This window comes from Dermochelys coriacea, chromosome 1, assembly GCF_009764565.3.
Source record: "Dermochelys coriacea isolate rDerCor1 chromosome 1, rDerCor1.pri.v4, whole genome shotgun sequence".
Taxonomy (NCBI): Eukaryota; Metazoa; Chordata; order Testudines; family Dermochelyidae; genus Dermochelys; species Dermochelys coriacea.
In genome coordinates this window covers 333,277,938-333,303,085 of record NC_050068.2, presented here as the reverse complement: position 1 = coordinate 333,303,085, position 25,148 = coordinate 333,277,938, and the positions used below count along the sequence as shown (strand labels likewise).

Below are 25,148 nucleotides of genomic sequence, written 5' to 3'. Positions count from 1 at the left end.
CCTGTAGCCTAGACAGGCTTCACTGCTCAGTTTATAGATTGCTGTTACTTTGTCCCATATCTTGTTGATCTCCTCATCTGCGTTCCCCTCCTTTTCACCAAGGTCTGCAAGTGTCGGAAACCTGTTCTTTAACTGAAGAACCAAAGGCTTTCTGTATTTCACGGGACTTTAGTTTGTCAATGTTATGATGTCTATGTCCCTTGTTTGGTGGACCCACGCTTCTCAGTTTTAGATTGATGGAGGCTGTCACAAGGTGGTGGTCGCTGCCAACATCTGCTCCTCTTTTCACTTTCACATCTGTCAGTGAGCATCACCATTTGCCATTGATCATTGTTTGGTCAATCTGGTTCTTATCTCTGCCATTTGGAGAACATTATGTCAGCTTGTGAATTTCATGATGTTGAAATAGGGTTCCGCCAATGACTAGGTCTTTCATATTGCAGAGATCAACAAGCCTCCCTCCATTTTCAATCATGGTGCCACACCCATGTCTTCCCATTGCTCTGTCATTGTTGTGTTGTCCTTACCAACCTTGGCATTCAGGTCTCCCATGTGACTTTTGGCAAGTAGCTTCGACCTAAGTTTTCTAAAGGGGCTGTGAGTTTGCATGCCCAGCTTTGCACAACTAGGGCCTGATTTCCAGAGGTGCTGAACATCTGCAGCTGGAGATGTGGGAACATCGTAGAAAATTGGGCATCTTAGAAAATTGTCTAATATTGGGCAGCTGGGATTAAATGCCACTTTTGTAAATGTGGGGCTTTACCTCTCTGTGGCTCAGTTTCTCAAAATTCAAAATGTAGGTGTAAGGTGGGTAGACATTGTTAAGATGTTTTGAGATCTACATTTATAAAATGCCACAGAAGTGCTAAGTAGCTTATTATTTAGGGTTGATTGTTTTTATTTGGAATACACACACACATGTGGATGGTTATCCAAACTACTTGAAACTCATGACTGCAAAGCTGGGCTGGGAACTTCAAGAGAACAGGAGCTTTTATGATTTTGTATTACTAATTCTTCCACTCAATAGAAATACTGGATGTGAGAATTAACTTTCTTATTTGCTTTGGGCAGTTCCACTGTGAAGTACAGTTGAGCACAAAAAATGAACAACTTGTTAAATAAGAGTCTCTATAGATTTCAAAGAGAGGTTCATGTCTGGTTGCTCCTTACCTTCTCTGAAATCCTGAGCAGGGCAATGCAAACAGATATTCCTCCATTTTAACCCATTATCGGTTTGGCTCATTTGGGTTCCTCTTGTCTCTCTATAAACCAGAAGAAGTTCAGAGCTGTCCTTCAAGGATATATTGAGGCATGTTTAAGGAGCCAAATACAAATAAATATCTGTGTTGTATAGTTTTGTGCAGTGATGTCACACTATGTCCCGCTTTGCTATATTATTATGATACATGGCTTAATCAGCTATCACTCATTAGAGCACCTCCTCTACAATTGATGCAGAACTGGCTGTATCAAGTAAAGAAATGGGGATTTATAAATCCCCATCCCATTGCATTATGCCAGTGCATTATCACACTGAGGTATTTGAGGTAATGAATTAATCTAATGCTTTGTCCCAGCATAATGCATCATGTTATAATGGCATTGTTTTTGTTTTGCAAACATGGAAGTTGGCCAGTTGGAAGGTAATCGTGGGTGGAAATGCTGATAAGACATCAGTAATTTCCTATTAGCTATGAATAGTTTGAATTGCCTAACATAGTAGAGTGGGCACAGCTCTTCTTTGGCAAGGAACAGGCTATGCTCTGACATTGTTTATAGGATGATTGCAAGTAAATAATAATAATGAGATAAAATTAATGCAGTGCTTGTAAAACGTGCCAGCCTGCCAGTCCTGGAGTTTGACTTCCTCTCTCCACTGTGCTGGTCCAACACTGACAGCACCAATGGAAGCGTCTTACTAGGACGTGGCTACACTTGCAGATGTAGAGTGCTTTAAGTTAAACCCGCCTTCGGAGAGCGCAGTAGGGAAAGTGCTGCATTCTGTCCACACTGACAGCTGCACGCGCACTGGCGTGGCCACATTTGCAGCACTTGCAGCAGCATTGGGAGTGGTGCATTATGGGCAGCTATCCCACAGATCACCTTTTCCCATTCTGGTGCTGTGGCTTTGTGGGAAGGGGGCAGGAGGTGCGGGGCATTCTGGGTCCTGTCCCAACGCCCCATGATGCATCGGTTCGCATCCCAGTGATCCCTGTGCTTCCGTCCACATTTGGCGCCATCTTTCAACTTCTTTGTATTGTGCGCTCTGTCTTCCCTCTCGGTCTGTGGGAATGGAGCCTGAACTGCTGAGGAGTATGCTGACAAGTCTCACCTGCACGTCATATTTGGCAGTCGAATTATTCCTTATGATCCAAAGTGACAGCAAGGGCTCCGACGATGATATCGACTCGAATAATGCATGTGATACGAGTTTGCTTGTTGCATTCACGGACAAGCTCACCGCCGTGGAACACACTTTTGGGCCCAGGAAACAAGCACTGAGTTGTGGGATCACATCGTCATGCAAGTCTGGGATGATGAGCAGTGCTGCAGAACTTTTGGATGAGAAAGCCACTTTCATGGGACTGTGTGATGAGCTCACCCCAACCAGGCAGCACAAGGACAAGAGATTGAGAGCTGCCTTGAGGGTGGAGAAGCAGGTGGCTCTTGCAATCTGGAAGCTGGCAACTCCAGACAGTTAACCATCGGTCACTAACCAGTTTGGAGTGGGAAAGTCGACCGTTGGAATTGTGTTTATGCAGTTTGCAGGGCTGTTAATCGCATCCTGCTCAGAAGAACCGTGAGCTGGATTACTTGCATGACATTGTGAATGGCATTGCACAAATGGTTTTCCCTAACTGCGGAGGGGCGATAGATGGAATGCATATTCCAATTCTGGCACCAGTCCACCTAGCCTTGGAGTATGTTAATCGGAAGGGATATTTCTCTATGGTTCTCCAGGCGCTTGTGGATCACCGTGGGCATTTCATTGACGTTAACGCAGGCTGGCCTGGAAGGTGCATGACATATGCATCTTTTGGAACACTGGCCTGTTCAGGAAGCTGCAAGCAGGGACTTTTTTCCCCAGACCAGAAGATCACCGTAGGGGAAGTCGAAATGCCCATTGTGATCCTTGGAGACCCTGCTTACCCTTTAATGCCATGTCTCATGAAACCCTATATAGGGAGCCCTTGACAGCAGCAAGGAGCGGTTCAACAACAGGCTGAGTTGGTGCCAGAATGACTGTGGAGTGTGCTTTTGGCTGTTTAAAGGGCCACTGGCGCTCTCTGTATGGGAAGCTGGCCTGATGACAGCATCCCTATGGTTATATCTGTGTGCTGTACCCTCCATAACATTTGTGAAGCAAAGGGTGAACGATTCACTCAGGCATGGAACTTGGAGGTTCAACACCTGGAGGCTGAATTTGAACAGCCAGAGAGAAGGGCTATTAGAGGGGCCCAGTGCAGGGCTGCAAGGGTTAGGGAGCAATGCCTTGAGGGAGCAATTTGAGGCTGAAAGCCACCAGTAATGTCTGGTGCCCTGCATAGGAGTGAAGTGCAGTGGTTCCAATGTTAGTAGGAATCTGCGTTTTGCTATGCTGACTTGCAGTGCCTGTTGCTTTCCTGGGCTAAGGTAACTTTTACTTTATGCAATAATAAAGAATGTTTTCAAAGCCAAAAAATCCATTTATTGAAAAGAAAATTCATTTATTGAAAAGAAACACAACTGCTTGGGAAACAGAAAGGGCAAGGGGTGGGGTGGGGTGGAGAACAGTACAATCAGAGATTTTCATATGTCCTGTTACCAGACTTAACCTTCCTGTCTGGAGTGCTGTGCAATGAGTGCTGAACTTCAGGATGGCTATAATGCATGGTGATGGGGGTTGAGTGCAAAGGGTCATAGTTTTCAGGGCTGGATGGTGACACTACAGATTTTGGAGGCAGCTGGTGGCAGTAAGAACCCGAATGTTGGGGAAAGTGGGTTGGAGGTGACATGGGGGCACAAGGGAAAGAGTTTTGGGACAAGGGCGCAGGGGTGGTCGGGCACGGTAGTGCTCCACCTGCACGGCTACGAGTGCCTGGATCGAGTCCGCTTGACGCTCCATTATGCTTATCAGCCGATGCGTGCTTTGCTGCCGGAGCACTGCGTTTTGTGCTGGCGCTCCTCATTCTGCTGGCATACCCTCCTTTCACTGTCTGCCACTTCTGCACTTTTTGATTTTCATTACTTGAATGCTGTTTTACTTCATGCAACATGTTTTCCTTGCTTCTACATGGCCTCTTTCTGATTCTTTGGAGTCTTTCAGCTGGTGATAACATGGATGGCTGAGATCTCAAGGTTGCATCTGTAAAGGCAAAATGAAACACTTAACAGAGGCAGCATTGTTCACACCAGACAGAGCAATGATTCCCCCATTCTTAAAGGCAAGCACCAGTCTACACAAAAGCATAATTTGCCCATCCCAAAGTGAGTGCACATAACTCACGGGAGCCCCAAAATGGTGAGTAAGCACAAGTCAAGCGTGACTGATTGTTTCACGGCTGTACTGTCCTCTGGGTTTCTGTGCTTTGGGGAGAGCCAAAAGCAGCAGGGGGCTCCTATCCTGAACACTGTCCCCACATTTTCCACAGGAGTTCATCCTGGAAGATATCTCTCTGCTGAGGGTGACCTGGGAAGCAAGGGAGGGTCTTCTACTGCATTGTGGCTTCCGCCCTGGCTCATAAACAGCTTGCCTGTGTGCAGCAATGGTTCTCCCACCCTCACAGTACAGTGGCGCGGACAAGTTAGCCTTACTGGGACAAGGACCACAATGCTCTCCCTGAGCAAACCTGCGCAAGTGCATTGCCTAAGTTCTGGATGAGACCTTTGAAGGGATCACTGAGGCCGATTACCATGATGTGAGAGAGCACATCAATGCCCTATTCTGCATCTAGGCATGCATGCAATCCTAACCCTCCTAGCCCAAGAGCCTGCACCGTATAGCTTCCTTCCCAAAATAAAAGCCGCTTACCGGGAACCTCCTCTGGTGTTTGTCCTTCCCCAAGCACCGGCTACCTTCCTCCTATCTTGAGAACAGCTCCTGGCCGCATGTATCTAGGGATTCCGGGGTGTCTTCCTCCGCCTCAGCACCCTCGCTCCCACTTTGCTCCTCCTCCTCCTGCCTTGTTGAACTGGGCTCTGAAGTGTCCATGGTGGTACTTGGAGTGGAGGTGGGGTCGCCCCCAAGTATTGTGTCCAGCTCTTTGTAGAAATGGCAGATCTCAGAGGTAGCACTGGAGCGGCAGTTTGCCTCACGGGCTTTGTGGTAGGCATTCTGCAGCTCCTTCACTTTAATCCTGCACTGCAGTGTGTCCCAGTCATGGCACCTTTCCATCATGTCCCTTGATTTCTGCCCAAAGGTATTGTAATTCCTACGGCTGGAGCACAGCTGGGACTGGACAACTTCCTCCCCGAAACACTGATGAGGTCCAGCACCTCGCCATTGCTCCATACTGGGGACCGCCTGGTACATGGAGGCATGGTCACCTGGAAAGATTCGCTGAGAGCACTTCACGCCTGGCTGAGCAAACAGGAAGGGGATTTTCAAAATTCCCAGAGAATTTAAAGAGCTGGTCTGACAGTTGGTCACCTGAAGGCAGGGCAGTAGAGTTCAAAATGATGACCAGAGTGGCTAGAACAGGCATTGTGGGACACTTCTGGAGGCCAATCGGAGTGTACTAACGGACCAGGGCATCCACACTGACATCACGGCGCTCCAGCAGGGGTGCAGAAATGTCATTCCACTCGCCGAGGTAGAATACCAGCAGTGCTCTAGCCATGGAGTCAGAGCGCTCTATGTGCCTTCCCAGTGTGGACGAGCAGTGAGCTAGTGTGCCCGGGGCTCCTTTAATGCGCTGTAACTCACATATGCAGCCAAGCCCTTATGTGGCCAAACTCACATGTGCAGCCAAGCCAACCACTGTGGCCAAACTCATTTCTAAAGGCACCACCGGCAGGGTGGTGATCATTTAGGTCTCAGTCTCTTTGCTGAGACTGCAAACAAAAGTGGCGATTTACACATTATAAAACTATTGTTGTTATGGATCAACTGGCAATAAAATGTACACCACCAATTCATTTCACGTAAGATTTGATCCAGAGCCTATTGTCGTCAATGGGGATCTTTCCATTGACTTTAACTGACTTTGGATCTGTCCCATAGTGACCAGATGTCATCAGAGGGTAGTTAATTTTATTCACTATTGATCTTAACTAGATTCAAATAGATTACTAAAATCAGAGAGTTTTAGAATCCTGTTATCAATCCCCTGAGCCATCTAGTCCCATTTCTTCCCTCTAACAACATATCTCTAATAACATACCTCCTTTACACTGTTTTGCCTGAGTTGGATATTAAAATGAAGGATTGGTCTTTGAATTACCTTTTTCTTGTAACAAAGGCCTGTTAGAAGGGTGTGTTCTGTGCAATAAACATATGGAATTGTGTTTGTTGATATCCTTGTGCACTTTCTTTGGTGTTTCCCAGATGTCTGACTTCCATTACAAAGTCTGAAGATGAATTTAAAGAGAGGGTGCTAAAATAGTTCGTAGTGGGAGTTCTCTACAGATTGTACGAGGAATTGCATGAGACATCTATATCTATATCTCTGTCTCACCCTCACCCCAACCCCAAACAAATACACACAAAAAACCCAAACCAAAGTTACATTAAAAGAACGCTATTAAGGCTGCAAAGTCAAGTCCTCAAAATGTAGGAAATGTCAGTAGGTACCTGTGCATTCCAATCAGGAAGCTTATTCCTCCCTGCTGCCTGGACACCAGCATGGGGAGATTGAGAGCACCAGAAAGAAAATCTCCCTTCTTTTAGTTCTGGTGCCAGCCTGGCTACAGCTTGCAGCAGCCCAGAGCTGTAATTGCAGATAATTTCCTGCTTAACTCTGGCCTGGAGCATGCTTGGTGCAGATGGAATCATCAGAACGTATTAGCTGCAAAGCTCTAGCCAGTCTTTATTGAGCATGTGTGAACTGTTTCTCCACACTGCCCCCCCCTTCCCTCCCAGAGGCTTGTAACTTGGCCATATATTGACAGATTTTCATAGGGTTGGGAAAAGGCCACTCTTCTGGTCAGATTTCTGAGCACGGGAACATTAGAGCTTTTCAAAGCAAAGGTCACTAGAATTTTTTAATATGGGCAAAACTAGTTATGCTTATTCTTGGAAATGGCTTTAGCATTTTGGGTGACATTTTCTTTAAAAAAAAAAAAATCTGCCTGAGACAAGAATTCGGGCATGGAAACTTTTAGCCCAAACAGTTAAAATCTGGCAAGATGATAAACAACTGAAACCATGGCCTTATAGTGGGAAGTGTCTGGCAACATTAATAGGTGGTCCTATTAGCCCCACCTATAATATGAGGTAAGTATTTAGGTGGTAAAATTTATGCAGAAACATATGCTCGCCAACACATTATTTCCAGGATCTAATAAATCTTAGTGATTGGGTAACATAATGGCAGATTAAATTAATGGTGGTAAGTGCAAGGGAATGCATGTTAGGGAAAGAAATTTTTTCAGAAACACTGATTATGAAGAACCTCTCAAGAAAAATTTGGAGTAGTTATGGTCAGCATGTGCTCAGCGCAGTCTATCTAGTGATTACAATGTGTGGGTGAGCAAAAGGAACAGCAGAAATATAATGCATTTTTAAAATATATGGCGTGTTTTTACTCAATTGAGTATTAATTTTGTATTTACTCATCTCAGAGTATAGCCGAAAAAAGGGAAATGTCTAGAGAGGGGAATCAGAAAAGGCTTGGGAATTGCATATGAGGAGGGTTTTAAAATGAAAAATAATAAAAAGGATTATAATGTTTGACACAAGAAGAATCAGAAGGGATAGACATTCTTCCTTCATCATGACCCTTACTGCATAATGAAATTGAAAGGCAACACATTTAAATAATATATTAAATATATATAAAGAGAGTGTATACTCCACCTATAGAAATATCATTTAATAAGGAGAAGACAGAAGTAAATAACTTAATGAGATAAAAATATATTTACATGTATGAGAAAAAACAGTTACAACTACAGTGTCTCGGTTAAAAAGTAACACGGGATATCAAACTTCATGCTACAGAGAATGATCTGCCCCAGTGGTCATACATTGATTACATTGGCTAAGGTCATTATGTTTATTGTCCTAGCCCGCTGATTTATCGGGGACTGGTACGGCCAGAAGGAGGACAACAACGAGATAGGATCAGAGGCTTGTTCTAGTATTGTAACTCCCATGTTGTGTTTCTGGATGGATGTGATTAGGAATTCAGCTTACCCTTTAGGTAATGTATGTGAGTTGAGCACCAAGAGAGATGGGGCTGATAAGAGCTTTACCACAAGTATTGGATTTCTGAAATTTTGGGTGAAAGAATTCTTTGACTTAGAGAGGGGCAATTCACATGCAAATTACTTTCCAGTGAATATGCAGTGTTGATATGGCTGTGTTGGTCCCAGGATATTAGAGACACAGGGTGGGAGAGGTAATATCTTTTATTGGACCAACTTCTGTTGGTGAGAGAGACCAGCTTTAGAGGCAGGAAAAGGAGATGAAACACAAAGTGGGGCCTATGAAGGAGGCAACTTAATCATGTCATGATCTCTAATAGCTCAGACTATCTTGTGATATCTATGTCACCACAGTGATGGGTTACAAATAAATGCTTGTAATAGTAATTGGTATTAGGCAGATGAAAATGACTTGGAAATCTCACCGAAATAGCAGTTGCTGTTCAAGTCTACAGGCTGAGCTAGCAGCCTAGAAGAGAAGAGGTGAAAGATCATTAATATCCAGTATGGCAATGCCTCTTTTCTGAAGCCCAGTGTCATTCCCACAGGCTGGAGAAGCTGCATATTATCTGTTTCTCACACACCACTGCAGGGTGAACAACCTGAGTAAAGCATTATTTCTTGGGCTTTTTACAGGTGTCCTGATCTTCACCCTGTGCGTTCAACTGGATGTGCTGCAGAGAGTCCAATATATAGAGTACATCCCACTTGTAGATGGGCATCTTTAAAAGTCTTCACAGTGATCTCTCATATTTGTTCATCAAGTTTAGTGTCTCTACAAAAAATAAATAAGAAATTTAAGAAACTATACACTGAAACTGGCCTAACACCTGTTACACCTCAGTGTCATATTAATACGGTTATGCAGCTAGCTGTTATGTGGGTTAGAAAATAAGCATTCCTATAATGACCATTGTTTACAACCATCATTATATTAAGACAAGTACTGAAAACAAATTCATGTCTTTTTTTCTTTTCTTCAGAACCTTGCAACTAAAGCAGAGACATTTCAAAATCGCATCAGTGGAGGGATGAGTTTGGGGTAAGTTTTCACTTTTCCCCTCATCTACCTTTTCAAAAAATTCCCACTTTACAATTATCACTCTATTCTTGCAAATTTAACTTGTCACTACAGCTGTGTCAGCAGGAATCTGTTCCCCTGAAAACGTGGATGTGGCCTGATGGAAAAAATCTATGTTTTACATGTGCTAATTTGCTTTGCAGTGAACAATGAATACATTTGAGTTAAATCAGTTTCTGTAGGACAGTGATGTGACTCAAGGTACCTAGGTTAGCCCACATTTGAAAATTCCAAGGGCAGGGCAGGCTGCAAAAAAGAAATCAGATTCTCCCAAAACTGATGGTTAACATTGTAGTTAGACTCTCCGACCAGCCACAAAACTGTGCTCCTGATCCTCTACACTGGTTCTAAAGAAGCTAGAAGAAAGAAATCACAGAGCCCCCCCCTTTATTGCATTCCAGTCTCTGGCTCCCAATCAGCAAATAGGTCCAGTAAAATGAGAAGTTACTTAAAACTCTATTCACTATACTAAATGTTCTTCTGATTCCCAAAGGACCAGCCACATTACTAGATAAATATTAGTTTGGATCTTACCCAAAATGCCACACTGCTAGCCAATCCTTTGGTATTTAAATCTAAAGGTTTATTATAAAAGAAAAGAACGAGAAGAGAGTTGTTAAATGGTCAAAACAATCAGATACATATATGGACTCTGAAGTTCTATGTATCAGGTTCTTAGCAGCACTGGTGAGTTTTCTAGCTTCTAAAATCCCTTTGGAACACATACAAAGCTTGGATGGGTCTATCAGTCCTTTGTTCTAAGCTTCCGTTTGTAGAGAAGTTACTTCAGGGGTGAGAAGCAGGACTGAAGACCAAATGGAGATGATGCAGTTGCCTTTTTATATCCTCTACCATGTGACTTGAACAGCCTTTGTCCCAAACACAAACTTACAGCACACGGGCATGATATAGTATTGCCACCCTTACTTCTGTGCTGCTGCCCTCAGAGCTGGGCCCTCAGTCAGCAGCTGCCACTCTCTGGCTGCCCATCTCTGAAGGTAGCAGTGCAGAAGTAAGGGTGGCACGGTGTGATGTTGCCACCCTTACTTCTGTGATGCTGCTATGGTGCTGCCTTCGGAGCTGGGCACCCGGTCAATAGCTGCTGCTCTCCGGCCAGCCAACTCTGAAGGCAGCTCAGAAGTAAGGGGGGCAATACCGCAACCCCCCTAAAATAACCTTGCAATCTCCCCACAACCTGCTTTTGGGTCAAGACCCCCAGTTTGAGAAACAGTGGTCTCCCCCGTGAAATCTGTATAGTATAGTGTAAAGGCACACAAAAGACCAAATTTCACTGAGGGAAACCAGATTTCATGGTCTGTGATGTGTTTTTCATGGCCATGAATTTGGTAGGGCCCTACTTATACACACACAGTTAAAAATATGACTTAGGTTCTGGCCAAATTCAGATCCTGTAACTAGCTCAGAAGAGCGTGGATCACTAATGGGCAAGAGTCTGCAGTTTTGATGGTCTCAGTGCACTAGGGGGTGGATAGTTTTAGATACTATGTTTGATCATACACTCTTTTACTGCTACATTATGCATTGTGCCACCTGGCTAGCACTGTCTCTGGGCTTATGGGAAAGATGCAGATTGTCATACTCCCTTCAGGTCTCATCAGAATTCATTGCCCAGGAGAGATCGCAAAGTAATTTTTAAGTGTAATTTTATATTAATGCACACAGCTCAGGCAGTGGCTGGAGTTATAGAGTTAAGGCAATCACAATCTGTGCATAACTTATAGGCCAAAAGAATCTGCAGTTGGATTTGTAATAAATTAGCTGCAAACCAAGCTTGTGCTTTACTGTTTTGAGTTAGGATGAGAACACTGTGCAGAATATAATAACCTTGACATTAGATTATGCAATTAAATTGAGAATAAATGTATTAAACATCTTATAATTTAATTTATTCCATTTTAGCCAGAAGTAATCTTTCTTCTCTTCTGGCCTACTTTTTAGAAAATGCCTGATCAAATTAGCTTGCACACAGATCTTTTTGATAAACTTGTGTTTCACTGCAAGATTCATTCTCCTAATGACTGTTTTGGAAGCAGAAGCTGTACTGTAGAAGGTTTTCAATGGATTCTGCTTCTTATTGTATTTGTGGTTTCATAGTGTCTTGTTGGATGGAGTTATTTCTTTTGGGTTATTAATGCCCCTTCAGCACCATGCATATGAATCACAAGAGAAACAAGCTTTTTTGTACACAGTCTATTGCTGATTTTAATTAGCTCATGATCCGCAATGATATTGACAGCCATATTGTAGCACAATGATAGCCTGTGGGGTTTTGGAGGGGAAAAAAAAAACAAAACAAACAAAAAAAAAACCACCCACAATATAACACGAGAGGCTCACTCTTACAGAGTGACTATATGGGCTGATTTCAGTGGAAGAAACCAAGGGGAGTGAGGGTAAAAGACATGACATAAGTTCCGAGGTCTGTGTAGAGGTATAAGAGTGCCAGTAGAAAAAGTGTCAGAGCATCTGTTGTAACAGCTTGTTCTGAATGTAAATATTTGTGCACAATTACATAACAAAAGTGTTTAAAATATACTAAGGTTCAAAGATTTTGTCTGTAAGCTAGAGTTGAACTGAGGCAGAGATCTAGTATCCTTGGATAATTAGGTGATGCTAAAATATTTGGTGTGGGGTAAATTTCCAAAGGTTCAGTTCAGATAGGACTCTAAAAATGCAAAATTTGTCCAAACTTACCCAGAGCTTTCTGGTTAATTCTGCTGATAGTTTCATGTAGAGCTAGTAAAAATTCTCTGACTTTTTCGGGGGGTGGGGATGGTTAGGAAAAATGTAGATGAAATTCAAATTTGGATGAAAAAAAAAAGAGACTCTTCTTTGTAAAAAGTCCCCATTTTTAATGATCTCTAGTTCCATGAGAGAAGACTTTCTTGTAATATTTCTAGTTTCTAGCTTTATTTTCCAGCTGAAACTGAGAACTGTTACACAAGAACTGCAAGCAAAAAGTAAATGAACTTCACTTTTTTCAGTGCTCAAAAGCTCAGAGTTTGGGATTTTACTTGAACTGCTTTGAGAGATAGTCCTCTCCTCCCATCCCCCAGCCCCAAAATTAGGGGATGTATCAATGACAAACCTAGCTGGCATCTGGAAAGTTATAATTCAAGTGTTTGGCGTCCAAACAAACTGCACAAAAGTGACTATTTAGGGCTGCGGCAAGTATAAGAGCTAACCTAATTCAGAAAGCGAAGCTTTTGACAGAAGAGACAGACTTCGCTGGGATTGCATGGTGGTATACACTGGATTTGTCGCACTGTTTAAGAAGATGGAGACTATGGAGTAAGTAGAGGGTGATGTGGCCTAGAGCTGGTAAAGAACTAACATTTTCTCAGTGAACTGTGTAAACAAAGGGGTAGGGTTATGTTTTCAACCCTGAGTTAGCAAAGTGGAGTCAGTAAAAAGCAACTTGAAACAGAGGGTTAAGTTTGGTATTTTAGAGGGAACCCAGTTCTGCCACAACATTAAGACCCAATCCATTGCCCACTGAATTCAGGACGGGTCTTTTCACTGATGTCAGTGGTCTTTAAATCAGGCCTTAAAGGCCCAAACCTGCATCCTGTGTTCACCTAACTCATAGATTCATAGACTTCAAGGCCAGAAGGGAGCATCATGATCATTTAGTCTGTCTCCTGCACATTTCTAGCCACAGAACCTCACCCATCCACTCCTGTAATAGACCCTTAGCCTCTGGCTGAGTTATTGAAGTCCTCAAATCATGATTTAAAGACTTCAAGTTATAGAGAATCCACCATTTACACTAGTTTAAACCTGCAAGTGACCCATGCCCCATGATCCAGAGGAAGGCAAAACACTCACCCCCCAACCCCAGGATCTTTTGCCAATCTGACCCCAGGGAAAATTCCTTCCCGACCTCAATATGGTGATCAGTTAGACTTTGGGCAAGACCCACTTCCACTGAATTGATTGTGGGGTTATGATGTGCAAGGATGAGACCATACATACAGACTGCAAAGCATTTCAGGTTCAGTAATCTCCTGGAAGCTGTAATGAATCTATGTCAGCACTACACAATGTATTCTTGTGACATTCTCATCACTTTGGAATTTTCCTTAAATAAATACATTGGGTAGCTATTTAGTATTTAATAAATGTATTTTATGTAGCACCATAAACACAAACTGAAATCTGCAACATTTTCTAGTGACTTGGTAAGGTGAGCACAGCCTAATAAAAGAGTTAAAATTTAGAAAACGATGAAAGAAATATAATGCACTGAATATAAATTAATTGTGGCTATGTATTATGGATGAACTTCACATCTGTGGCAGAGGGCTGGCACGTTGAATTCAGTGGACTTCTTATGTGATTAAAGTTAAGAATGTGCATATGGACTGGGCCCTTACATAGATCCAGTTGCCCCCGATGCTCTGAGTTACCAGCACAGAGGGGCTATGGTCACTGTTCCAGCCCATGGCCTGGAATAGCAGATGGAGGTGCTGCATGAGAAGCCCAGCATCTTGTGTCTGAGGGTGGATCTCCCTATCTAAGATTCAACCTTCATAGAGACTGATCCAAAGCCAACTGAAGCCAATGGATATTTCTACTGGCTTCAGTGGGCAATGGATCAGAACCATAGAGCTGACACACTCTGGGTTTATGTGAAGTGAATTTTTCTCTATGTAAGTAGAATTTTATTAAGATACAGGCACATTGCCAATAAACCTTTATTACACAGGAATGTTTGGAAATCATAAATATAATAGAAACCAAATGATTTTTTACAGAATTTCTTTTAAAAATCCATTTTAACACGAATGCTTTAGAGTTTTAACTATTGTAAAGAGTCTAATAACTTAATGCCTTGCATCAATAATTTAAAATTGAGGCAGTAGGAATAATTACTGAAAAGGTACCTTAACATTTCAAAGGAATATTAGAGATCCTGGATATTTTCTGGAGTAAAGGAGGGCAGCTTTAATTAAATATTGGTTTTAAAATATCATTTTTCTGATTAAACACAATGCCAATTAAAATATATCTGATTTGCAGTTACCTTTAAGGCCATAAAATACAATATGCCTCTCATGAAAGTGTTAGGTCTCTAGAGACCTATGTGAACACTATAAAGAAGAATCCAAAATACTGAACAGCAGGAACATAATGAGAAAAAAGAAAAAAAACCCATTTAATTCACTGCCCTTCTCCATTTCCTTTACTCCCGGCAGCACACAATTCCTTAGTTGAATATAGAGTTGGAGAAACAAAAAATGTACGTATAAATTAGTTCAGATTAATGCAGTCATCAAATTGACCAAACCTCATCAGTTGCTACTCTGAATTTCTTGAGATTTTGAAGACTGAAAAGAAGATATTTTTGTCACTTATGATAATCCAATTATTCTTCTGGATTTCAGAGGCTTTTTAAAAAGAAGGAAAAGCGTGTGTGGAGTGGACATGTTCTGTGTTGAAATAATTGCTTGATTTCCCAAATAGATCTCTTACAATTACATTTGGTATCACATTTGATTGCATTGCAATGGTTTGTTAGCTAAAGCAATTTTGTTTCCAGTCGGGCCCTTAATATTAATTGTACTTACACATGTATAAACATAAGGAATATCTCATTTGTATTTTAACAAGCAGAGTCTTTCTGCATGGCTTATTAGCATCCACTTATACATAAGAAGACTGCAATGAAGACTTGTAGGAATTAATTATCATGTAAAAAAAGGCTCTTAAAAATTCCTTTCAGTTTGTGTTCTCTTTTAAACAATGGTATTGTTCTGGACTCTTTAGGGACCATCTTAATTCTCTGTATCTTAATATTTCAGATATAATATTTGGTATAATTTAAAAATAGGTCGGAGTTTGAGTATCAGTTGAGCTTATGTTTGAAGCACAGAGAAAAGGTTACAAAAATGTTATTGTGGATCATGTATTTTCATACCTTTTTAGTTTTCTTGAAGAGAGAAGGTTGGCTGCATAAAACTGTAATGAAAAGTTGCTCAGCAGAGAGGCAAAGGATAGAAATGATCATTGAGATTAATCTATTCTCCTACCATGAGAGGTAATCCTTTTAGATCAGGGTAGACACATATTAGGGGGGAACAGTAGCGAGAGCTTGCCTTGCTTGACCTCTCCTAGGGATTGAAGACTTCAGTCTCCAGGGCTGTCTGTTATCTTTCATGAACACTGAGTCAGAACCAAAAAAGTTGTATCTTAAAAATACCCCATCTGAAAATCCTACCAATTGTATTGTTAATTGCCTGCCTTAAAAGAGGCAGGTTGCCAAACCTGATCTTTCAACTTCTGAGATGGTGGAAAGAAATCAGACATCAGAGACAGAGATGGGGTGCAGTTCTTCACTGATTTGTACCTCATGTAGCCATTCGTGTTTATACAAAGTGGTCCAGCTTCTCTGTTGCTCAGTATCTTGCATAGTCGATTGCACCAGTACAAAGTAGGTGGGAAATCCTACGATTCCGATTTGGTACCATTTCCTGCCCACTTTCACTGGTATAAATGACTACACAAGCTGCAGGGGAACAGAGAACTAAGCCCAGTGACTGCAGGTGGAAAGTAGGTGGAAAACTCTCTCACTGGGGTGAGCTGAGAAATCTGATTAAAAACATAAATGGTTCAAGGCAATGGAGAATCAGGCCCATGCTGCTATGTATCAATCTTTTTGAGCTCTTCACATCAGGGTCTGATCCAAAGCCTATTGAAATCAAAGGGAAGACTTCCGTTGATTTCAGTGGTTTTTGGATCAGGCCCTGTGCTTCTGAGATATGTGATTGAGATAACTCAGTGTGATTAATCTAAATTGACAGACAGATGGCCATGGTCTTAGGGTGAAAGAATTTGTTTTCTTCTGAAGTGCCCTGTTCTACCTTCACTTATGTGAAACATCTTTGATTTGTGCATAATGTAAATGAGACATGCCATACATCTTACTGCGATAATGTGAAAATGGAATTCTGCTGTCAGCTGTATGTGCACTTTGGGGTTTTCCCACTCCTGGAATTGTGCCTCGTATAATGGAGACGGTGAGAAGAAATAAAAATGGAGCATAACATGCTGAAATGAGGCAGTCATTTAGATTATTCTGATATTTCTCTGATGCTTATCCGAATCGTTCTAACCTTTCGGGTCTGTGCAAATGGGCTCAAAGTGTTGCAGGAAGAAGATTTCCAGTACTGCCTGCTTTAAATTGGGTAGGAAATATCTCAATTACACTCTTTCTATCAGTACCTGGACTGAGCTCAAGTTGTGGTTCTTTCCCCTTAAGTTAACTGAAATGTCTTCCAAATTAAAAAAAAAACAATGTTTTAATTCAGGTGCTAGTGTATTTGAACCTGTTTCATCATCCTTTATGTAGGATGGCAACAACTGGCAAGGAGATAGAGCTCTTAATTTAGAAGTTTTATGAGAATGTGACAAGACTGAAATTTGGCCTAGAGAAATGTGCCATGAGAGATAAATAATAAGAGATTGGTTCTCCTTACACTATTTTTTTTCACTTAGAAATATGTGAATCCCTTTGGCCAGATTTTGAACTGTTAGATTGGTGTCAATCCAGAATAACTCTGAATTCCAGTGGAATTGCCCTTGACTGGTGTAAGTAAGAAGAGAATAAAGCCAGCTTATATCCCTGCAAAAGTAAATACTAGAATTCTCCGCTAGATCACTTACAGTCTTTTTTTCTCTTTAATTTCTGTCTTCCTGAGAATGGCAACTACTCCTTATGGTTTATCCTCCAGTGCTTTTTTCATTGTTCTCAGAAGTTCTTGCACTATCTGATCTAATTTATACTGCTTTTACCATTCAACGTGATTCACTTCAAAATGGGTACTCCTAATTAATACTAGATACTTAAGGTACTTAAGCACATGTACTTAAGTACTGGATCTCCCAATGGTTCTGAGTGTTGGATTTTTGAGGTGGCTACTAGAACACTGAGACTACAAATACACGTAATAAAATCCTAAAGCTAACTAAAATCTATTGATCGCTTTAGATCGTTCATCAGTATTACCACTGGTAAACTATGGTTTCAGGTGCTATAATGTATGAGCCCCCTAACTTGGAAATTCAGTTCTTATACCCAAACAATAGACAACCTAGCATCAATCCAACTCCCCTATTGAATGTTAGAGCTCCATTTGTCTATTCAGACTAAAACAAAGTCTCCTTGATGTCTTGTGCATGTTTGTTACATGGCATTTTTCTTAGTGCAGAAAAATACAGTATAAGACAGGGATCTCAAACTCAAATCACCACGAGGGCCACATGAGGACTAGTACATTGGCCCAAGGGCCACATCACTGACACCTTTTCATACAAAGATGCAAAAGCCTTTAATGGTGAAATCCTAGCGGATCTTAAACATAAAAAAGAAGCTTACAAGAAGTGGAAGCTTGGACATATGACCAGGGAAGAGTATAAAAATATTGCTCGGGCATGTAGGAAGATATCAGGAGGGCCAAATCGCACCTGGAGCTGCAGCTAGCAAGAGATGTCAAGAGTAACAAGAAGGGTTTCTTCAGGTATGTTGGCAACAAGAAGAAAGCCAAGGAAAGTGTGGGCCCCTTACTGAATGAGGGAGGCAAGCTAGTGACAGAGGATGTGGAAAAAGCTAATGTACTCAATGCTTTTTTTGCCTCTGTTTTCACTAACAAGGTCAGCTCCCAGACTGCTGTGCTGGGCAACACAAAATGGGGAAGAGATGGCCAGCCCTCTGTAGAGATAGAGGTGGTTAGGGACTATTTAGAAAAGCTGGACGTGCACAAGTCCATGGGGCCGGACGAATTGCATCCGAGAGTGCTGAAGGAATTGGCGGCTGTGATTGCAGAGCCCTTGGCCATTATCTTTGAAAACTCGTGGCGAACGGGGGAAGTCCCGGATGACTGGAAAAAGGCTAATGTAGTGCCATCTTTAAAAAAGGGAAGAAGGAGGATCCTGGGAACTACAGGCCGGTCAGCCTCACCTCAGTCCCTGGAAAAATCATGGAGCAGGTCCTCAAAGAATCAATCCTGAAGCACTTAGAGGAGAGGAAAGTGATCAGGAACAGTCAGCATGGATTCACCAAGGGAAGGTCATGCCTGACTAATCTAATCGCCTTTTATGATGAGATTACTGGTTCTGTGGATGAAGGGAAAGCAGTGGATGTATTGTTTCTTGACTTTAGCAAAGCTTTTGACACGGTCTCCCACAGCATTCTTGTCAGCAAGTTAAGGAAGTATGGGCTGGATGAATGCACTATAAGGTGGGTAGAAAGCTGGCTAGATTGTCGGGCTCAACGGGTAGTGATCAATGGCTCCATGTCTAGTTGGCAGCCGGTGTCAAGTGGAGTGCCCCAGGGGTCGGTCCTGGGGCCCGTTTTGTTCAATATCTTCATAAATGATCTGGAGGATGGTGTGGATTGCACTCTCAGCAAATTTGCGGATGATACTAAACTGGGAGGAGTGGTAGATACGCTGGAGGGGAGGGATAGGATACAGAAGGACCTAGACAAATTGGAGGATTGGGCCAAAAGAAATCTAATGAGGTTCAATAAGGATAAATGCAGGGTCCTGCACTTAGGATGGAAGAATCCAATGCACCGCTACAGACTAGGGACCGAATGGCTCGGCAGCAGTTCTGCGGAAAAGGACCTAGGGGTGACAGTGGACGAGAAGCTGGATATGAGTCAGCAGTGTGCCCTTGTTGCCAAGAAGGCCAATGGCATTTTGGGTTGTATAAGTAGGGGCATAGCGAGCAGATCGAGGGACGTGATCGTTCCCCTCTATTCGACACTGGTGAGGCCTCATCTGGAGTACTGTGTCCAGTTTTGGGCCCCACACTACAGGAAGGATGTGGATAAATTGGAAAGAGTACAACGAAGGGCAACGAAAATGATTAGGGGTCTAGAGCACATGACTTATGAGGAGAGGCTGAGGGAGCTGGGATTGTTTAGTCTGCAGAAGAGAAGAATGAGGGGGGATTTGATAGCTGCTTTCAACTACCTGAAAGGGGGTTTCAAAGAGGATGGCTCTAGACTGTTCTCAATGGTAGCAGATGACAGAACGAGGAGTAATGGTCTCAAGTTGCAATGGGGGAGGTTTAGATTGGATATTAGGAAAAACTTTTTCACTAAGAGGGTGGTGAAACACTGGAATGCGTTACCTAGGGAGGTGGTAGAATCTCCTTCCTTAGAGGTTTTTAAGGTCAGGCTTGACAAAGCCCTAGCTGGGATGATTTAACTGGGACTTGGTCCTGCTTTGAGCAGGGGGTTGGACTAGATGACCTTCTGGGGTCCCTTCCAACCCTGATATTCTATGATTCTATGATTGGATAGGATTGGATTGGATTTGATAGCCTTGCCTTTCCTTGCCTTGCCTTGGATTGGATTGGATTGGATAGCCTTGCCTTGCCGTGCCTTGGATTAGATTGGATTGGATAGCCTTGCCTTGCCTTGGATTGGATTGGATTGGATTGGATTGGATAGCCTTGCCTTGCCTTGCCTTGCCTTGGATTGGATTGGATTGGGTTGGATTGGATAGCCTTGCCTTGCCTTGCCTTGTCTTGCCTTGCCTTGCCTTGGATTGGATTGGATTGGATAGCCTTGCCTTGCCTTGCCTTGCTTTGCCTTGGATTGGATTGGATTGGATTGGATTGGATTGGATAGCCTTGCCTTGCCTTGCCTTGCCTTGCCTTGCATTGATTTAGCAGATGACAGAACGAGGAGTAATGGTCTCAAGTTGCAATGGGGGAGGTTTAGATTGGATATTAGGAAAAACTTTTTCACTAAGAGGGTGGTGAAACACTGGAATGCGTTACCTAGGGAGGTGGTAGAATCTCCTAACTTAGAGGTTTTTAAGGTCAGGCTTGACAAAGCCCTGGCTAGGATGATTTAACTGGGACTTGGTCCTGCTTTGAGCAGGGGGTTGGACTAGATGACCTTCTGGGGTCCCTTCCAACCCTGATATTCTATGATTCTATGATTCTAAGCCCCACCTGCTCCCATTCCTGCCCCCATTCCACCCCTTCCATGAGGTCCCGCCTCTTCTTTCCCCTTCTTGCCCCCATTCCAATCCCTTCCCCAAAGTCTCCACTCCCTCCCTGCCTCTATTCCAACCCCTTTCCCAAATCCCGGCCCCGACCCCGCCTCTTCTCTTCCTCCTCCCCTGAGCGCGCCACGTCCCCACTCCTCCCTCCTGGAAAGTCCTAACTGCTGCCAAAGGAAGTGCTTGGAGGTAGGTTGAGGAGCGGAGATGTGGCACACTCGGGGGGCGGGGGGGGGGGCGGAAGCAGGGGGTGGGGGTGAGGGGAGCTGTGGCAGGCTGCAGAAAATAACTCGGCCCGTGGGCCACGTGTTTGAGGCCCCGGTTTAAGATTATCAGCTGGTGCAAATTGTGGTATTTCCATTGATTTCAGTGACTCAATGGGACTGTGATAGCTGAAGATTTAGTCCTATAATTTTGAACTCAGTGCTCTTCTGTTATACTCTTTGAGACTTGCTAGTACTGTAGGAAGCTCCTCAACAAACTCTGCATTGCTTCAGGTGGGAAAAGAAGAGTTTATGGTCCCTAAAAACACCTTTGAGAAGTGGTGAATCTGACATATCCCATTTTCTAATATACCTCTTGAATCTTTGTATTTTGGTGTCTCTTTACATGCTTAACTTCATTGTGGAAGTTTAACATTTTAATATAAATCACTTTAAAAATTACATCCATCCAAAAGAGAAAATTCACTGGTAAGGATGGTGCCAGGAAAGCTTTTAGGGTGAGGAGATAGTCAGTCAGTCATTTTATCTTTCAAACACCTCACTTTACCTGAAAAAATTAAAGTGTGCACAGACATCACATACCATCTATACATATTGATCATGCAGCTAATTAAAATTTGTGCTGTTTCTGATGGGGTGGGAGATGGCTGGGCTCAGTGTAATTTAAATCTTCTCATCTTTTAGACATCACTGGAGAAAACACGTGCATTATCACCATCTTTGGATATCATTGTTTAATGTGGTTTCTGAACAAACATCTAATTAAAAGCAAAAGGTACTGTTGTACCCAATTTATTAGCACCTTGCAGGTTTTCAGGATTAGTTTAAAGAACCTACTGTACTGTTAAGAGTTGCTTCCGGCAGGTTGCTGCCTTCTTAGTACCTATTTTCCCAAGAGTCTTCAATGATTTGGTAACACCATTATATGACTAATTATTTTTTTTGGTCCATACTACATTCCAATGACAGATTTAGTGCTACTTTAAGTTCATGATAAGTAATTCTTAAAGTGCAGTTTTAGTACCCAAAGTGACTCTAAAAATGGCATTGTGGGATTCCTCTATTTCCAAATCAAATGTTACTTTAAAAATAAATATTTTTTCCATTAATGCAAGCCATGGCAGCGTGATCCAGCATCAAGATGGATTTCTTTTTCTTCTTGTACATCATCATTACTAAAGAAGGTCCTGCAGGTCAAACGAGACCACCAGTTACATCTGTTCAACCCCATTATCTTCATTTGGAATTTATTTAGCAAATCTGTTGATGTGTGAGAAGGGAGAAAATTAGTTCACTCAGCTTAAGTGCTTTTGCACTGCTAATAGGAGAAAAGCAGTAAAAACATACTTTTGTCTTCACTAGAATAAGCACATATATCTCTAAATATACACAAGGAGCCAGTCAATTAAATAACAAGTTGACATTTTGACATAGATACTTTTCAGAATGAAAGCACACTTTAAAAGGTTTGGAGATTCAGTTCAGTTTGAATAGTTTGGATATTGGAGAAGTATCCAAACTATGAATTACCTCCTGGATCTGCAGATTGAGTTGAAAAATCTGTAAAGGATATGATTTTTCTTTGTGAGAAAGTCAATATTTTCTCCTTCCCAACTCATGCAATATTTAAAAACAAGCAACCAAGCAACTACCGCCCCAAAAAAGAAAAACCCAGCAATCTCCTCTCCCATAAACATTTTTCTCTTTGGCAATTCTGTTTCAAGAAGTCTGGAATCTGGATATGCCAATGTGCCCAGAAGTGCAGAATAACTGGGGATGGAGGGGGAGGGTAGAAGAGGGAATTACCAAATGTATTTGAAACTGGAAATAGATTTGCTTTGAGATTTTGAGGGCAGTAGAATTGATGAGGTTTTTTTCCCATTCAGATGTTTGTTTTCATCTTCTCTCTCTCTAAATTGCAGGGCAGTGCAGGCCTAATGTTGCCTGCAACTTAAAAGTTCCCATACTTGGTCCTGCCTCAGCACAGGGAGCTGGATTTGATGACTTCTTGAGGTCCGTTCCAGCCCTACATTCTAGAGGCTCACATTTTTCTTCATATGTCACAGACTTTTTGTGTGGCCTAAAACAAATATTTAACCTGTCTGTGCCTCACTTTCTTCTGTGTAGAGAGAAAAAAGAAGATTGTAATATTGATGGAATCTGTATAGTAGGGTAGTTGTGAGGCTTAATATTTTAAAGTTTGAAGCCCTTGATGGAGATACTATGATGCAAAATATGGCAATAATCTGAAAATCTAATGACTCAAGAAATGAAAAATGCCTTTTTTACCACAGTATGTACACATAAGGAATGTGTACATACACAACATCAAGCGCTGATGTTCCAAGGCTACCGGCTCATATCACCACTAAAGATGGCAAGTATTTGATATCTCTCTAGTAATCTCAAATAAGATACACAATCCAAACGTAAATGGTATTCCCATTCAGGCTTGACTTTAAAATGCACTTAAAACTATAAACAGAAGATCTGCTGGATACCCACTGTTAACAAAAACATTTTACATTGGAGGTTTGGTTCGTATCCTTCTATGCCTTTTATGCTGTGCCTCTGACTTTCATGGAAATTAAACAAGTGATTTTGGCTCTTTTCTGTGACTTTTGTGAAAGTGATATTGTGCCACTGAAGGAATGACACACTTTTCTGTGAGACAAGGTGGTTGAGGAAATATCTTTTGTTGGACCAATTTCTGATGGTAAGAGGGAGAGAGAGAGAGACTTTTGAGCTACACAGAGCTCTCCTTCAGGTCTGGGAAAGGTGCTCACAATGTCATAGCTAAATACAATTTCGCATTTAGATACACAGGTATAAATGTGTGCCATCCATTGGGTATAAATCCACAAGCATAAAGCTGTGCCATCTAATTGAGGAACTGTCTCTAGCTGTGGGGGGTGTGTGTGTGTGTGTGTGTGTGTGTGTGTGTGTGTGTGTGTGTGTGTGTGTAATAAATACAAATTATTATGCATTTTCCATTTGATGACTTGTTCATAAATTTTTAATGGTAAATACAAAATTATTTTTAAAAAAATCTTTCATATGTTAACCAAAATGGACCCTCCTCACATTTAGAACTCCAATAATCCAAATAATTAATCTAAATTGAGCTCATCTCTCTGCAGTCTTTAGGAGGTGCACAGAGGCCTGATACTCCCAAAATTGTCACAGAAGGACCTGAATCTGTATGTTTGCCTCCTGTTTTTCAGGTATCTTCCACTACACAAGGCTACAGAGTCCTCCTCTTAGAGGGGAGGATGCAGAGGAAACTCAAAAGAAGAACTTTGTTTGAGGTTTTATTGGAATTTTTTTCTCCTTTTCTTCTTTTTCCCACATTTGGGGAACACTTGGCCATTAGACATATACTAAACCAATATTTAAATAACTGTAAATACTAATAGTAATGAATAGGTGATATTTTGCAAAAATGACTGTGCCATTATTATTGGGATTGTACAATGAAGGTGACCTTCCTTTTAAGTGATTACTTCAATCTGAAAATGGCATTGGCATTAATATTACAAAATGTCATACTAATGAAAAAGGCGGGTGCAGCTGGAGTCGACCCAAGGCTGTTATGTACACAATGTACTGATTAAAAGCAATCAAAGCTGACCTGAGCTAACAAAATAATGGAGTCCATTCTGTAATAAAGAACAAAAATAAAGAGAAGAGAAATGACATGTCAAGCTGCTTGATGCCACATTTTTCTCCTATGAAATTTAATGTTTCTATAAGGGGGGGGGAGTTCTATTTTAAGGCAAGTGCTTTGCTTTTAGGAAGACTTTCTTCTCTTCTGTATGAGAAGTGCCCATAGTACTTGGCATTCATGCGGGGCAATGCAAGGGAATATAGTGTTAGAGCAGGTTGGCCTTCAGATAAAATGATAAGAGGGCACAGAACAACATTTTGTATGTGATAACATTACTTGCTTAAAAATAATAGAAATGTGTGTGTTATGTGGTCAAAGAAGAGACAGAAGGAAAACTGACAATAGTAGGAAACCACAAGACGAGAAAAACACACAAAAATGATTTGCTTGTCTACACAGGGAAACTTCCTGGCATAGTTATACTATTATATCTTCCTGTGTAGACATGCTTATTCCATAATGAGACATGCCTTTTTTATTTAATTTATATTACTTGAAAAACAACATATTCCAGATAGGGATTATAGTCTGATTCAACATTCATTGATGTCAATGGTAATTGGTGGACTCCAAATGAAATGTAATGAATCTGAATGAGGATTTTTTCTGATGACCATTGCCATTACTATTTGGCACATATTGCTAAATAAATATGCACCAATTTCTGCTCACAACATATCTGCAGTGGTCAAAGTGACAAAGCTTAAGTATGCAACACAGTGTGTAACAGACCCAAGGTACAGACAAATGTTCCTTCAAGAAACTTAAAATAGTGTAAGATTAATTTA

The 25,148-nt window shown here is 41.8% G+C and overlaps 1 protein-coding gene across 1 annotated transcript in view; it reads left to right on the top strand.

Annotated features, from left to right (window-relative positions):
- Positions 1-25,148, top strand: part of CACNA2D1 (calcium voltage-gated channel auxiliary subunit alpha2delta 1) — a 682,696-nt gene that overhangs the window by 305,857 nt on the left and 351,691 nt on the right. Inside the window, 2 exon segments of the mRNA XM_038369134.2 lie at positions 9,333-9,360; positions 9,363-9,391. Coding sequence (XP_038225062.1) covers positions 9,333-9,360; positions 9,363-9,391 — 57 coding nt within the window.